The following is a 17,762-nucleotide window of genomic DNA, read 5'->3' as shown; positions in this document are numbered from 1 at the left end:
AGTTTAATAAAATTAATTTCTATTAAAGATATAAATAAGTATACTAAATGTCTATAATGTATTTTAAAATAAATAATACTATAAATATAAAAAAATTAACACTTAATTATCGTAGGTTATGAAGGTAATTTTCTTATTATTATGCTTGGCCAAAAGAAAATTGTAATTTTAATCAAGTTTATATTTGATGTATTATTAATTTATATATTTTATATATTATTTTTTTATATATTATTAATGAATTAAATAATTTTATTTCATTAATAAATAAATATTAATTCTTAAAATAAATACAAAAAAATCTTCAATATTTATCAAAATCTGTCGGATAAAATGATTAGGGATAATCAAATTTCCGAAGATAATGAAACTTCCACGACCATAGGTCATCGTAGAGACTGAACTTGGGCTTAAAATTTGGGTTTAAAAAGGCACAAAGTAAAAGGATCCAGCCTTGCCGAAGGCTCCAAAGTGCGTGCGTGCCCTGGTTTTCTTCGAAACTCAACCGACTGACGTACTTTTATTTAGATGCTCTTTTCTTTCTCATCTGTACCAGAGTCTCAGATCAAAAGTTAATAAGCCACCAAAACCACTGTAGCCGCCGCCACCGCTAGCCAAGGTAATACCTTCCTTTTCTCATTTACTTTAATTTTCCTGTGCTTTCTTTTTCTTTTATATTTTTCTTCCTGTATTGGGTATTTCGTTTTCAATCCTTTTGTGTTCGAACTCCACTAAAGAAAGAAAAGCCAGAAATAGAACAAATAGTTAAATTTATAAATTAGATTGTAGAAAATATGAGAAGAAACGGTTTGAATTTGAAAAAAAAAAAATGAAAAGGGAAAGGTAACAAAAAGTTATTATAGTTTTTTTTTTTTTTCAAATGGAAATTTTAATATTGTTTGGTTTGTTGGAAGTGAAATCTTGATTAGAATTGATTAAAACATTTTTCTTTTTATTGTTTGGAAGGATGGAAAAATGGGTTTTGAAGGAAAGGGAGGGACGGTTCGTTTCACTCCATTTTCTTCCCCTATGAGCTTATTCACGTTTAATCTTAGATTATTTAGTAAATGAATGAGTTACAACGACTTGCTAAGTTAATCAAATAACCAATCACTAAGACCTCTTTAGCCCAAAAAAGAAGATTTTTGTCAAGCTTAACGATGAAGAAAAACAGAGAATAAAAAAAAAATAGAGAATAGTCAAGATGAATTGATAATCTTCTAGGAGAAGAAGAAGGAAGAAACACAGAGAGTAATTTTTCTTCTGTAATACAATATTCATTTGTCTTTATATATATATGTAGATATATCCGTTTCTGCTCCTCCATTACTTACTCTGCTAATTAAACACTTGACCAACACTTAAACTAACTTAAAACTAATTTAATGATTAATAAAACATTAGCAAATACTGGAATTGGATCTCGATCTTTCTTGGGTCTGTATCAGTATCTCTCTTGCACAAGTTTCGTAAAAGACATGCCTTGCTTCAGCATCTTTTTTATTTTCTTGAAATTGTTTTTGGTCTAGGCTTTTCAATTGACAAAAAGGTAACGACATAAATACTTCAGAAGAATAAAAAGCAAATGTATTGTTCCAGTGTTCCTTCTTGTTTGTGATGGAACAAGAGTCTATCTTTGGTGATGACTTTTGGTTTAGATGACTTTTGGTTTAGAGGGGATTGTGTTTGGGGGATGAAGAGGTAAATTAAGAAAATCTGCGTACAGGGTATAATTAACCTTTTCTAATTTATTTACTTTAATCATGTATTGCTAGCTCTGATCAGGCAGTTTGGTATTTTTGGCAACCACATATTGCCTTTTCGCAAAGAAACTCTCATGAAATAATCTGCTAGTTGCATCATTTTATATTGGTTGTAACCATTTTAACATGATCCATACTGGTTGCAATTTTGCAGATTGTCACACAATTTATCGAACTAGGTACTGACTAGAGTAAGGCCGTTCTGGGATATTGGTATCGGCATTTGTCATCCCTTTTGGTTTTGTGCGTCCACCATAAACATTATGGCGGTCCACACAAGCATTCAACTTATATCTTATTCTCAGGAGCTTGTGGATGGACAGCCACTCTATGTTTCTTCAAATTGCCTTCCTGTTAAGGCAATAAAATATGAACCTGCTGGCCATGCTTTTCATTATGCTGCTCTTAAACTCCTTGGTTGTGAGGATGATGATACTGCAGAAGTTGATGATCGGAATGTCACTAATGATAAGGAGCAAGTATATATGCCGTCATCTGATTCATATAGCAGCAAAGGAAAAAAGAAATCTGCATCTGATGGCAAGCAACAGGATCACTACGCCTTGCTGGGGTTGAGCCATTTAAGATATCTTGCCACTGAGGATCAGATAAGGAGAAGCTACCGCGAAGCTGCCTTGAGGCATCATCCTGACAAACTTGCGGCACTTATTCTTGCAGAGGAGACTGAGGCTGCAAAACAGGCAAAGAAGGATGAAATAGAGAATCACTTTAAGTCCATTCAAGAAGCATATGAGATTTTGATTGATCCCATAAAGAGAAGAATCTATGACTCTGCTGATGAGTTTGATGATGAAATTCCGACTGAATGTGCCCTGCAAGACTTCTTCAAGGTGTTTGGTCCAGCTTTCATGAGGAATGGACGATGGTCGGTTAACCAACCTATCCCATCTTTAGGCGATGACAGTACTCCACTAAAAGATGTCGATAATTTCTATAATTTTTGGTATAGTTTTAAAAGCTGGAGGGAATTCCCACATGCAGATGAGTATGACCTTGAACAGGCCGAGTCTCGTGATCATAAAAGGTGGATGGAGAGGCAGAATGCAAAACTATCTGAGAAGGCTAGGAAGGAGGAATATGCTCGAATACGTGCACTTGTTGACAATGCCTATAAAAGAGACCCAAGAATACTTAGGAGAAAAGAAGAGGAGAAAGCTGAGAAACAGAGGAAAAAAGAAGCCAAGTTTCGTGCAAAGCAGTTGCAGGAGGAAGAAGCTGCTAGGGCTGCTGAAGAGGAGAGACGCCAGAAAGAAGAGGAGGAGAAACGAGCTGCTGAAGCTGCTTTACAGCATAAGAAAATGAAGGAGAAGGAGAAGAAGCTCCTCCGAAAAGAGCGAACTCGCCTTCGAACACTTTCTGCACCTGCTTTATCCCAGCATTTGCTTGATCTTTCTGAGGATGATGTAGAAAGTCTTTGTATGACCCTTGGCATTGACCAGCTTAGAAGTTTATGTGATAAGATGAAGAACAAAGAAGGGTTAGAGCAGGCTCAATTAATCAGGGATGCACAAGGATACAATGGCGATGTGGAGGAGAAGAAAAAAGATGAAATGAACAGCTCGCAGCTGAATGGTTCTGTGGAGTCCAATGGAAGTGTCCTGTTGAGCAGTTTTGAGAAGAAAGAGAAACCTTGGACCAAGGAAGAGATTGAGCTTTTGAGAAAGGGTATGCAGAAATATCCCAAAGGTACATCTCGGAGGTGGGAGGTTATTTCGGAGTACATTGGTACAGAGAGATCTGTGGAAGAAATTTTGAAGGCTACCAAAACAGTCCTCCTCCAGAAGCCTGATGCTTCCAAAGCTTTCGATTCTTTTCTTGAGAAGAGGAAGCCTGCGCAGTCTATTACGTCTCCACTTTCAACTAGGGAGGAAGTAGTAGTTTCTGCATATTCAGGGACTGAGAGCAGTTCTGCAAAAACAGTCAGCCAGGAAGACTCTGGTAAAAGTGCAAGTAATCCTATTGATGTGGTTTCTACTAATGGGCCTTCATCAAGTTCAGAGCAAGATGTGTGGTCTGCTGTACAAGAAAGAGCACTAGTTCAGGCACTAAAGACATTCCCAAAGGAAACCAGTCAGCGATGGGAACGAGTAGCTGCTGCTGTTCCTGGGAAGACTGTAAACCAATGCAAGAAGAAATTTGCATTACTGAAGGAGAATTTCAGAAACAAGAAAAACACAGTTTAGTTATCGGATTAACACTGTTGGAGCTGAGAAGCAATAAATCTTCACGAGGGAATTGTCTTAGTGTCTCCCATTTGGATTCAATTCTTTCCTTAGAAGCTAGGAACTTGCTTGAGCTACAACATATGTGCAACCAAACCAGCTTTTTTGCCTGGTTCCCATACTCTGAATTCTGTCATGCTATAAAGGTTTTAAGAGCTCATGTTTTTGCAGAAAGTAGCTTATGCATTGATTCTGTTTGGAGCAATATTGCATTGATTTTGTATGGAGCAATATTGCATCAATACCCATGATGCATTTCTCTAATTTATCATTGTAGCATTGTTAACCTTATATGTGTTTGTGTTTTATTTTTTTTTAAATATAAGTCATTAGCATCATTATATTGATAAGTACTCTGACCCTTCTTCACAAGACTGTTTCAAAGCTCGGCAACAACTGTGTGGGCTCTTACTAAAATGCTGAAAATTTTTCACAGGACTGTTTAGCTGAAATTTCTTCACAAGACTGTTTAAAAGCTAGGCAGCAACTGTGTGAATTGTTGGTAGAGTGTTAAAATTTTAGTTTAATGTGGATGTGTGAACTGTTGGAAGAGTGCTGAATTTTCATTCTCTGTCATCCGTAGTAGTGTCCGTTTGGATTCAATTGCATCTCTGGTGTAGTGCGATTGAATTTAACGAATCGGTGAACTCTAGTTAGATCTATCTAGCATAAATTTTTCATTCAAAATTTTTTTTTTCAATCTCAAATATAATATATATTTTTTTCATTTGAAGTTACAATAATTTTTATTATTATTTTCAATCTTACTATAGTCAATTTCATTGATCATCCAAATGTATCCGTAGATGTGTGGTGCCGCCCTGCCTGCTTTTGAAGATTATGCGTTTCCTGTTTTTATATTGGTTCAATCAAGTAAATTATAGTTCTTTGACAGGGCAATCAGAAGCCCATGCTAATAACAGGCAATTTCAGGAGTTGCCATATTTTCTCAGTTGCTCATAAATTATCAATGTCATGGGTTGCTCTGCCCGCTCTTTCCCTAATTATGTATATATATATATATATATATATATATATATATAGCATCATCTTAAACTTTTTGCTATATCTTCCATCCAAAAATGAAAAAAAAAAAGGGTTTGCTATATCGTCAAACCTCTAAGGAAATGGAAGGAAAATGGGTGATTAAGATTAAATCCAAAAAGAAGGATAGGAACTAGATTTTGCAACTTATATATTTATTTTGTGGTAAAACACCAGTGACTTGTGTAGTGACTTGTGTATTAGTATTGTGTTTTATTCAAAAATTATATGTGATAATTTGTGTTGTTATAAAAAATATAATTTTTTTTTATTTTTTATTAAAAATTTAAATTGTATGATTTTTGTCTTTTGTTGGAGATAAAAGAAAGTATTATAAATATTAAAATTTAAAATTTAAATTTGTTAGATGTCATTTTATTTTTAAAAGTGATTGCATGAACTAACTAAACTAAATTTCGAATGTATGAATTAATTAAATTAAATTTCTGAGTTCAAAAAAGAGATTTGATTTAAACAAAGCATGAAAACACTTTTAATAATATTAAAAGTATTGTAAATATTAAGATTTATATTTTTTATTTTTTAAATATCACTTCATGTGTATAAATTAATTGAATTAAATTTTAAATTAAAAAAAAGTGATATAGACAAAGCTTGAAACCGCCCCTAATCATATTTTTTTAAAAATTAAATTAAAATATTAATTAAGGAATATTCAATATAAAATTAAAAACTGAAAGGTTCTTTTCAATTTTTAATTCAAAAATATAAACTAAAGCTGTCCGATAGCTTGGTTACGTGAGATGCAACTTTTCGATCCAATTAAACTAAATGCCGCGTCGTTAATGTATATGGTTGGATAGTTGAGATAAATTCTAAGATCGTTAAAACACTCATGTAAAGACAAATTAAGGAATCTAAAACTTCTATAAATAAATAAATCCTAGAATTTATCTACCAATTAATTATGATAAATCTCCAATTCTTAAAACTTTCTTTTTTTTTTTTTTTGTGTATTTTACTTTTCAGACAAAGGGGTCATTGGTTTAGTTTGTCAGGCTGATCAAACTGTTCAAGATTCAAAAGTTTATTCAGTTTTTCAGAACCTAAACAATTATTTTCTCTTTGTCTCAAACCAAAACTTAAATATTATCAAGGATTTGAAGTACATGATCACACAGCTTCAAAACCAGCTTCACATAAGTTGTATTTTCACATTGAATAATCATGTCCAGTTGGGGACAGACAAAGCTAATACTAGTCACCATGGGTTGGAGAAGTTTTCTAGATGGCTTTGATTTCATCCATAACCATGACTTCTTTGAAAGTCAGCATTGAGCAGATAGCAGTTATATATTGCATTAAACATAGAAAACATCAATGCGTAAAACCAAATGCAAGAATATAACTTGTCTATACAACAGAAAGAAACTTTATGGCCATGGCTTGGATATTCGAATATGCGCTTGCATTTAATCCACAGATGCTTGCTTGGATTGAACACCAACCTCTCCTCTACAATTTTCTTTAAACCATCTTCTTCAATTGTCTGACAGAAGCAGTGAAAGAACTGTTTATTGAAGTTACATTTTCAATCTTCTCATATTTCCTGTTTCTGATGTAGTACACTGTACAATAGTTTTAAACTACTGAGAGCAAATGCTTTAAATTCAATTGCAACAACGATGATTACAACCAGAGTTATATCTGAAAAGTTTTTTCCTTAGCAGATACTGAAAAAGCATTTGATTCAAGTAAACTATGTCTATTTGAATATTTCTATATCAACTACATTTTTGTTTGCTCTTTGGATCATAACATCACACTGCAAAACAGTAGTGACCATGACAGCAGAAGGTGAGAAGGTGGTGGTGGTGGTGGTGATCCAGGATGCATCAAGGGAACTAAGTCTAAGCACAATCAAATGGCCTCTGCAAGGCTTATCACTTAAGTCTGGAGACAAGCTTATACTTCTGGGAATTCTTCACCAGGTTAATAATCCTAGTACGTTTTCTTTCGCGAGTGCTGGAAAACTCAGTACGATTTCATGCTTCTTTTATCTTGAAAAGAAGAAGGCAAATGATAAACAAACATTCGGATGAGTCACAGTCAATGTTATTCTAACAGCCCTTTTGTTCAGTTTTTTCTATCTCCTTTTTCTTATCTTCCTTATTTTCTTTTTCCTTTTCAGTGGGGTTTAGAATCAAGGTGGATCCAAGGTCAATGTTTGGAACAAACAAAAAGATCATTGCAGAAGAATTGGATAGAAAGATAGAAGAGTACCAAGGGAATGCTCTGATAGAGAAAATATCTGAACACTGCAAAAAGGAGCAGGTCTGAAGAAAACATCCTGAAATGGTTTTTCCATCTCACAGTTATTACCATTACAGTTTCAGCATATGCATGTTGCTAAAGCATAACTGTATATCTGACCTTCAAGAATATAGGTAGTAACTAGTCACTAATATAAAGAAATAAAATTTTCATTGGACACAAGTAAATTGTCAACAACATCTTTGTGAAATTTTCTTATGATTCTGTCTACCTACTGAATAAAGGCAAAGACATTAGAACTTGACAGCTCAAAACAGATTCTAGTACCAACAACTAGGTCAATTGACGGTCTGAGAGATTTTGTTTCGAACCTGAGCAGTTCTGTTTGCACTTTGTATGAAAAATGAAGAATTAATAAGCATCTGCTCCAAATATGTGACTCCCCTCGACTACTTGTATGAGATTTACTTGATGAGTTGATGGGTTTATGTGCATATGGCGGAAGAAAAATGGTGCTGTTCCCTGAACTGAATGCATAACTGGATTCATAGCATGCTCACATATTGTTACTGTTAGTTAAAACTCATTGATCCTAGTTAAAGTGCTCAATAATGTGGTATGATTTGTTTATCAAATTGCTGATAGTATGCAGACTTTTCTCAGATAAAATTCCAGATAGAAATGCGAGCAGGTTCTCCTTTGAAGGAAATTGCCCTAAAAGCTGCTAAAAGATATCATGCAACATGGATAGTACTTGACAGGTAAGTAATGTCACGGTTGCATATGCACTTTGAATGAAAAGATGCCTACAACAGGCAGCTACTGAACAGAATTAAAAAGAGTACAAGAACAAAAACAAATAGTTTCATGAATCAGATAAGCTTACACAAGATTTTGTTAAATTCTTGACTGTGGAAAGCTAAGTCTGGCTTACCGAAAAATGGAAAGTACTGTAGATTTCTGGTTTTAACAAGTAATATTGTTTCTGGTGTCTTAACTAAAAACCTGGGAGGAAATTTGTACACTAACAAAGCTTCATGGATCATATGAATTGATTTTTTACCACATGGTCATAGTAACTCTCTTTTTTTTTTTTTTCATTTTCTTTTCGGATGCAAAATGAGGGTACCATATTCAAATTTATGATCTTTACTCAAGCTCCAACCTCAAACCATTTATGATAAGCTTAAATAGGCAAATAACTCCATATTTACGTCGGAAAGAAGTGCAGATTAAAGTTTGAAAACCAGGATAAAGAAGGAAGAAAAACAGATAAGGCACTAGAAAGGATTTCCTCTGATGATTTTAACGTTGTGCATTATTATCTTTGAGACAGGCACATGAAGAATGACCAGAGGTACTTTGTGGAGAACATATCATGTAATATCGTAAGGATGACGAAAGATAACAATGTCGAAGAGTTAAGAGGACCAAATGTAAAGGACAACTTCAAATCGCCTGCTCCAAGGACAAGTAATGTAACATATGCTGAAATGATTCCTGCAATTAGCCCCGCTGAAGTACAATCTTCTCGAAGTAAGTTATTCATCAATATTTAGCACAATGATAATCCTAAATCTTAACTATGCTTGGAAGCAACTCTATAATGTTCTCCTCGCAAACTTATAGTAATGTTTCTTAATTTGGGATGCAATAAACCATAGTGTGTTCATGTCAAGAAATCATGAAGAGTCAAACATAATGTCATTTTGTTTCAGAATCTCAAAGTGTTCAGAGCAGCAGCTCAGTGAAAGAACAAGGAGGTGAAGGTAGTGGAAAGCATCCATGGCATAGTAATAGGAAATCCACCTCACATTCAGTTTCCGCTTTAAGTCGTCTAAGTAATAGAGCATCAACTTCGGGTTATAATGAGTCAAAGTCCTCTTCCTCACATTTTCATGATGAAGAATACAGTACAACTACAGGAAGGGAAACAGTAGGAGAGCATTCACCAGCATCCATCAATGAAAGTGGAGACCAGAAAGACCTACATAGTCAGGATGAAAATCAGAAGCAACATAACCGCCATGATGATTGGATGGGGGGAAATACAGGGGATCAGGTATTCAAAAACTTCATTTGCTCGATATGCAATAATAGAAGGCCAAAGGTAGGGTGGACGAGAGACTTCAGTTTTGCAGAACTCCAAGCTGCTACAGAGGGGTTCCATGTAAAGAACTTCCTATCAGAAGGTGGATTTGGCTCTGTGTACAGGGGAGAGATAAATGGGCTGAAGATTGCGGTAAAGCAACACATGTATAACGCAAGTCTCCAGGGAGAGAAAGAATTCAAGTCTGAAGTTCAGGTGCTTCGGAAAGCTAGACATGAAAATTTGGTCATGCTGGTAGGATCTTGCTCAGAAGGAAACCATAGGCTACTTGTCTATGAATATGTCTGCAATGGTTCACTGGACCTGCATTTATCAAGTAAAGCCTAATTCTAAAGAGACTTCAGTTCTACTTCTCTTTCACAGTGAATTAGCATTTAGCTAAGATCTGATATTGTTTTTTCTCTCAATCTTGGCATCCCAAAATATTAAGTTCTAATCAATGTATATTATTTCTTGCTAAATTGATCGCAGAGCACACGAGACGACCTCTTAGTTGGGAAAAGAGGGTGAAGATAGCACTGGGAACTGCTAGGGGCTTAAAATATTTGCACGACAACAATATCATCCACAGAGACATGAGACCAAACAACATCCTAGTAACCCATGAATTTGAACCACTGGTAAGAACTAAACTACTTTCACTAATACATATGGTAATTATGGAAATGTTTCTACATATATTTGCCTAATTATCTGACAGAAGTCACGCTTATTCAGTTAGGCTAACCTTGGTTCAGCCATGTAACACGTAATAATATATTCTAGTTCATATAAGACTTTTGAGAACTATGCTTAATGCTAAAAGTATTAACCGTTTAAAGTAGATAAGTCCATATGATTGAGCACTATGGCGAATGAAAATTTATCCTATCCTTGATGTATTGAGGCTTTGCAAGATCAGTTAGCATATGAAGTAGATAAGTCGATACTAACTCTCATTCTGCAAATATATTCTCTTACCTCAACTAATCAAAGTTCCTTACTGGTTCACTATGTCAGTTGGGAGATTTTGGCTTGGCAAGAACTCAACATGAAGACTCAGATCATTCATCAGAGACGGTAACAAGAGTTGTTGGAACTCTAGGATACTTGGCACCAGAATACGCAGAATGCGGCAAAGCGTCAACCAAAACAGATGTTTATTCCTTTGGAGTGGTTCTGTTGCAGCTCATCACTGGAATGAAGACGACAGACAAAAGACTCGGAGGGAAAAGTCTTGTTGGATGGGTAAAATGTCCCACTACTAAACATTCTTAACTAGATTGAACCATATGCCCCATAAGACATTCTTCGACTCCAATTGATTCAATGCAATTATACTAAATATCATTTTGAGAGGAAAAATGAAAAACGAAGAAAATCAATAAATGCATAGAAAGGTCTAGAATTAAGAAAACTTATTAACTAGCAATATTTTGCAATAAGATGCTACCTTGTTTCCGGGTACATTAAACACGGTTCTATCTTCGTGCAGGCAAGACCACTACTAAAAGACCGAAACTACCCAGATTTAATTGACCCCAGGATCATACAGTCGCATGATGTCCATCAACTCTTCTGGATGGTTCGAGTAGCTGAAAAGTGTCTCAGCAAGGATCCTCAGAAGAGATTATCAATGGATAAGGTAACTTTTGAACAAGTCTTTCAACTCAATATTCAATGCTACAGAGCTTCAGCAACATCAGTGTCAAATTCTTAACTTCAGCTATCAATATTTAATATATCCCTGTGGAAAAACTGAGAGTATGAAAAACTTGTCTGTCTAATTATACAAATACCTTACACTATATATGGATTGAAGGGATTGGAAAGAAAGGAAAAGAAACTAGATAATGGAAACGGAAAAACTGTTTTTTTTATTTGGATAAATTTTTAATTTGAAGGAAAAAATGAAAATTTAAGTTTTTGCTTTTCTACTGATCTTCACTTTTTTAATATTTCAATTTGAAAAAAAAAGTTAATAAAAAAACGTTAAAAAAATTTTATTTTTATGAAAATATTATTATATTCATATTTTTATTATGAAATTGATTTGATTATATAACTATACTTTTTATAAAAATAATTTTTTTTATGAATATTTTATAGAACATTACAATTTATAAATATTTTACTATTTTTCAAACCCTAACAAGAAAACAAGCTAAATTATTATCAGAATAAATTAAAAAGATGAATTAAACACAAAGTTAAGAATAAATCAATAATTAGTTAATACATTTTAACATATTAAACATATTCAATTTTGTTCAAAAAGATTTATTTATACAAGTTAAGTAGTATAAAGATATATGTGTATAATATATGTTACTTTATAAAAAGAATGTTATAACTGAAAAAAAAATTATAATGAATTTTTTTTTATTATTTATTCAAACAATACTTGTTAGAATATTTTTCTTTTTTTATTAATTTTAATCATCTAAATAAGAGCTACATGTATCATTTCATTTCCTTTAAAAAACTTTCTTTTTCTTTCTTTTCCTTTCTTTTATTATTAATCTATTTAAATATGGCATTAGATTTATGTATAGCTAACCAGAAGGTAAATTAGAAAATTAAAATTTTCTAAAAATTAGTCCCTATAATTGAGAGATTTTTTATCCTAATTTTTAGTCCTTGATTTTAAGTTTATATATAACTAATTAAAGGATAAACTAAAAAATTAAATCTTCTTAAAAACTAATCCTTATAATTGATGGATTGTCGATTCTAATTTTTAGTTTTTAATTTTAGGGATATAGATTACAACTAGCTTAATTCTAGGGATACAAATTACAACTAGATTAATTCTAGTGATACAAATTACAATAAGCTTAATTCTAGGTATTTTCTCACACTCTCCCCTTAAGTTGGTGAATATATGTTTTCTATTTCCTGAAAATAATTTCTCAAAATGTTGCACTGCTAAGATTTTTAACAAATTTGAAAGTTAACCCTTGGTTAATACATATGATGTGCAAATTAACCCATTGTCTAGTTTCTTTTTTATGAAATGCCAGTCTACTTTAATATATTTTGTTCTATCAAGTTTCACAGGATAGTGTATAATGCTTATTGTAGACTTGTTATCACAATAGAGTCTTACTGGTTTATCTCACTTAATCTTTAAGTCTTTTAAGGTAATCTTTAATCAAAGTAGTTTACAAATTTCTTGAACCATCACTCTAAACTTTGCTTTAACACTTGATTTTGGCACGATATGTTTTTTTATTTCTTCAAGTCACAAGATTATCACTTAGAAAAGTGTCGTAGCCTGAGGTAGATCTTCTATCAATTACCAAACTTGCCTAATCAACAACTATATATACCTTTAGAACCAACCTCGAATTTCTTTTAAACAAGATAACTCTCTCAAGATTTACTTTCAAATAGTATAGTACATAGTAGGCAGCTTATAGGTGCACTTCTTTAAGATTATGCATAAATTAACTTATCACACTTATAACATATACTATATCAGGTCAAGTATATAAGAAATAAATGAGTCTTCCAACTAATCTCTACTACATCTCTTTATCTACAACAACATTTTGATTAGCTTTTCCAAGTTTATGATTATGATCTATAGAGTTATTTATAAGTTTACATGTGAGCTTCTTAGTTTCCTTTAAAAGATTCATTACATATTTTTGCTGTGAGATGGAAATACCATCATGTGAGTGAACTACTTCAATTCCTAGGAAGTATTTCAATTTTCCTAGTTCTTCTTATCTTAAATTCTCTAGTCAAACACTATTTTAAAAATTCTCTCTCATTTTCATAATCTCCGATTATAATTATATCATCAACATACACTAATAAAACTGAGACTCTCCATAAATCCGAGTACTTAGTAAACTGTGTGTGATCTTCTTGACACTACTTATATCCCATTGCTAACATCAATTTGGCAAATCTCCCAAACCATGCCCTAAGAGACTATTTAAGGTTGTATAAAGCTTTTTTTAGCTTGCAGATTTTGTTTACTTCTAGATGATCTCTAAATCTCGATGGAACCTTCATATATATTTTTTCTTTTAACTCACCATCTAAAAAAGCATTCTTTACATCAAATTGTTAAAGCTACCAATTATAATTTGTAGCTAATGATAATAAAATCTTAATTATATTTATCTTGGTAACTAAAGCAAAAGTTTTCTGATAATCCACTCCATAAATTTGAGTATAGCTCTTAGCCACCAACTTAGCCTTATACCTTTCAACAGTACCATTCACCTTGTATTTTACAGTGAAAACTCATTTACACCCAACTGAATTTTTTCCTTTAGGTAATTTTACCAATTCCCTTGTCTTATTTTCTCTAAGGCTTCCATTTCTATTTTCATGGCTTACCTCTATTTCTCATTGGATAAAGTCTTGGATAATGTAGTTGGAATAGAAATAGTATTTAGTCTCACAAGGAAAATTTTATGAGATGGTAAGAGTTTTTCAAATGATACGAAAGTAGAGATTAGGTATAATAGATGCCTAGTACATTTTTTAGTTCTTTTCTTGATGGTAATAGACATATCATAATCACTAGTTTTTGTTTTAGGAGATTCATGCTCATTTTGAGAAATAAAGTCAAAGACTGTAGTTATTTTATTTTCAGAATTAGGATCATGTTCTTAGACTTGTATTGGTTTAGGAGATGGAACTTTCCTTCTTGACTACACCTATAATTCATTCATAGAATCAAGAATAATATTATCCTTAGTCACAACTTCTGTATTTGGAATGGGTTTAAACTTAAATTTAGTGTTTAACTTGAAGTCAAAAGAAACATATGTAAACTCGAAAGAATTAATGCCTGAAAATATTGAGGAAACAAGTTTAAACTCAAAAGATTTGTGGGTGAAAATGCTGAAGAAGATGACAAGTCAAGCAAAAAGAAGTTTTTATCCTTATCTTTCATGAATGACATCTTCTTATATAGATAAGGTTGAGTAAAAATCGGATTATTTTATTCAAAAGTGACATCTGTAGACTTATATAATTTTTTAGTAGGAGGATGATAACATTTATACCATTTTTGAGTTGATGAATACCTTACATAAATACACTTAACTACTCTTAAATCCAACTTTTCTCTATTATGATTGTGAATATGAATAAATGATGTACAGCCAAATATTTTAGGTGTGAGATTGTTTGTGGTATTAAAGTTGGGATAAAATTATGAAATTAGTTCCATAAAAGTTTTAAATCCTAAAACCTTGAAAGTAACATATTTATAATATACGTGGTAGTGAGAAAGCTTCCTTCAGTACAATATAGGTATATTTGCTTGAAAAGTAAGGCTCGGGTCATGGTTAGTAAATTTTTATTTTTTCTTTCTGCTATTCTATTTTGCTGTAGAATATTAACATAAGATGACTCATGGATAATCTTTTCTTTTTGGAAATAAGTAGATAAACTCCAGTTGAAATAATCTCTTACATTATCAAACCTAAATTTTTTAATTTTCACTTCAAATTGATTTTGGATCATGTTTTAAATTTATAAAAACACACTATTTACATCTGATTTGGGTTTAAATAAAAAAATTCAGCTAACTCTAGTACAATCACCTATGAATGAAACAAACCAACCATCTTGCACCAGAAATATTAAGAATTATAGAGAGGCCCCATATGTCACTATAAATCAAGCAAAAATGAGTAAAACTTCTTTTATTGTGACTGGAAAAGACAAGTATCTATGTTTTGCAAGTTCGCAAATATTACAATGAAAATTTTTTACTTTTAATCTTTTGAACAAAAAAGAAAATGATAAAGGTAAACTATTCTTAATATTACTTGTGTTATTTAATATCTCAAGATAATATAACCCATCCTTTTCCTTAGCAAGTTCAATCCTCCTCCTTGAACTTTGTTTTTGAAATTCATAATAAGAGGGATAAAAAATCATTTTGCAGTTTAGGTCTCTAGTAAGTTTTTATATGAATATCATATTAGTAAACAATCAAGGAATATGAAGAACATGTTTTAGAACAAACGAGGAATTAATTTGAATATTTCCTAATCTTGCCACTATAGTAAATGACTAATCGCAACAAAAAATTTTTTATTACTAGGACACAGGATATATTTACTAAACTTCTGTGAGAAATGTATCATGTGATTTGTGACTCATGAGTTAATGATCCAATAACTCGTAATAGATTTAACTAAGACATTTAATCCATAAGAATTAGAGATTTTACTTGAACTAAAGATTTTACCCAAAGAACATATTGCAGTAGGCTTTTTAAATGTTTTCAATAGGCTTCTCAAGTTCTCAATCTCTTATTTGTCCAACTAACTTTGTTTTGAAGACTTTTATAGTACTCTAGTGATTTTACTAGTTGACAATTCCTCGAATTGGGTGGTAGCGATCATAAATTCTGTTATCTTTGACATTATTACCTTTTTTTGAATTGAAACAAGTTTTAATAATTAAGATATAATCAGAAATAGCTCTTAACAATGAAAGCTAAAGAAGGGAAAAACAAAATGGCTATAAAGGCCTTAACGACAATGAAAACTTAAAATAAAAATAAGCAAAGAAGGCTGAAAATTTTACTTCCCAAGAAAAGCCTAAAATCTGATACTATGTGAAAAAACTGAGAGTATATAGAAAGATTTGTTTGTCTAATTATACAAACACTTTAGGTTTATATACAGCTAACTATAGAGTAAACTAGAAAATTAAATCTTCCTAAAAACTAACCCCTATAATTAAGAGATTATCTATGCTAATTTTTAGTTCTTAATTTTAGAAATACAGATTACAACCAGCTTAATTTTAGAGATACAGATTACAACCAGCTTAATTCTAAGTATTTTCCCATAATCCCAAACCTTAACTTTTCCTCAAGTATGGATTCCACTCAAACCATTAGGATCTTGCTGCTGATAGACTTGGCTATCGATCATGATATGAGACCCTTCGTGTTAGTGACGAACACGACATTATAGCAGTTAAAGCGTACCACCAGTCTTTACGAAATCTAAACAATCAAATTTGTATGAGTGGAGTAGGTGATGTAGTCATGCCCCTTGGAGGCTTGAACTAGTCTAATCCCTGGTAAAATGCAGAAAAAGTCGCTTTACTATCCTCTTCATACAAAAATATTACTTTGAATCTATTCAACTTTCGATTATTGTGAACATTAATGGAGAATGAGTCCCTTGAAGCCTTGAGCCTTCTATAAAAAAGGATCCTTAACTGTAAAAAAAGTTTTGAAAACAATATAATGACTTAATACGGTAATCTTGACATCAAAGAAAGTAAGACACGGCCTCTCAGAGGGGTTAATGGTCACTGACAAATTCTTAAGAGTCAGAGCCGAAATAGCAGGATAGATCAATCTTTACTAGCCTCTTTGGAGATAGATCTCAACAGCTAAAACCACATGAACATTTTGGGATTATCTTTGTTAATTAAAACTTTTCAATCTGTATAACTAAACAATATTATTGCAGGTGGTTTATGCTTTACAGTACATAATGGATTGTGAGAAAACTTGTAGCATCAGAAACCAGTCACCTGCACATTCAGATACAGTGAGCAAAGACTCCTCAGAGTCACAGTCACAATCTCCCTATAATGATGATTCAAGCTTTACAATAGAAACTACCTCAGAAAGTAGCCTGAGTCAATTCAGTGGAAGACTTCCACGTTCACCTTCTATTTCAAGAAATCAAGTGCATCCACCCTTTTTAGTGAATTGGCATCCGATAGTTGGAGTAGTCATGAAAGATATTTATGATTCGAAGCCCCTTTTTTTACGATGATCCAGTCTTCTGAATCAATGATGGTTGATGCTTGTTTAATTATGTTCTTGTTCATCTGTTTCTCTTGGAAAGGATTGGTGTTGGATTACTTGAAGGAAATTGTAAGTTACATAATCAGTGCTGCATGCATTGAAATTCTTCCTCTTTTCTTTACATGATGTATGAGTGATCAATGTCAATTAGTACTTTTTTTGTTATGGTGCAACAACGCAAGATGAATCAGGAAACATGGAATAAAATCAACTTAATTGTTGTAAAAAAACAAAAACAATTCTTAATCGAATCAATATTTGGTCTTACCAAATAACAGAAAATGGAAGATCAATCTTTCTTGTTCCATTTTCATGGACCAAATGCTCTTGGACTTTGTTATTTTCCGTACATTTTGTTTTGGGATACTTGAAAATTCTTATGTCCAAAAGGAAAACTTCTACAATCTGTACCTGCCTAATACAATAACAAGCAAGCAAAGCAAGTTTAACATGACAGGAAAGCTGGTTTTCTAGGAAAAAGGGTAACCAGAACTTCATTTTCTCATTCAATGGTTTTTTAATTTTTAGTTATTTTTTAATGATTTGTGACAAAAGAATTTGAACTTGACTTTTTG

At 32.4% G+C, this 17,762-nt stretch overlaps 2 protein-coding genes across 2 annotated transcripts; both read left to right on the top strand.

Annotated features, from left to right (window-relative positions):
- The first annotated feature begins 549 nt into the window (after positions 1–549).
- Positions 550–4,297, top strand: LOC111310461 (uncharacterized). Its single transcript, XM_022909942.2, has 2 exons — positions 550–619; positions 1,918–4,297. The coding sequence occupies exon 2, from the start codon at positions 2,027–2,029 to the stop codon at positions 3,965–3,967; it is 1,941 nt and encodes a 646-aa protein (XP_022765677.2). The 5' UTR covers positions 550–619; positions 1,918–2,026; the 3' UTR covers positions 3,968–4,297.
- Positions 4,298–6,855: 2,558 nt separating this feature from the next.
- On the top strand, positions 6,856–17,155 carry LOC111309595 (uncharacterized). The gene is made up of 11 exons (XM_022908609.2): positions 6,856–7,048; positions 7,203–7,345; positions 7,570–7,668; positions 7,931–8,046; positions 8,622–8,825; positions 8,882–8,913; positions 9,004–9,711; positions 9,867–10,015; positions 10,395–10,622; positions 10,870–11,019; positions 16,844–17,155. Exons 1-11 carry the CDS (start codon positions 6,856–6,858, stop codon positions 17,153–17,155), a joined length of 2,334 nt encoding a protein of 777 aa, XP_022764344.2.
- The last annotated feature ends 607 nt before the right edge of the window (positions 17,156–17,762 follow it).

This window comes from Durio zibethinus, chromosome 19 (assembly GCF_047325235.1).
Source record: "Durio zibethinus cultivar Kanyao isolate XHJ-2024 chromosome 19, ASM4732523v1, whole genome shotgun sequence".
NCBI lineage: Eukaryota > Viridiplantae > Streptophyta > Magnoliopsida > Malvales > Malvaceae > Durio > Durio zibethinus.
The sequence above is the reverse complement of the archived record's forward strand: the minus strand, read 5'-3'. Positions and strand labels throughout refer to the sequence as shown.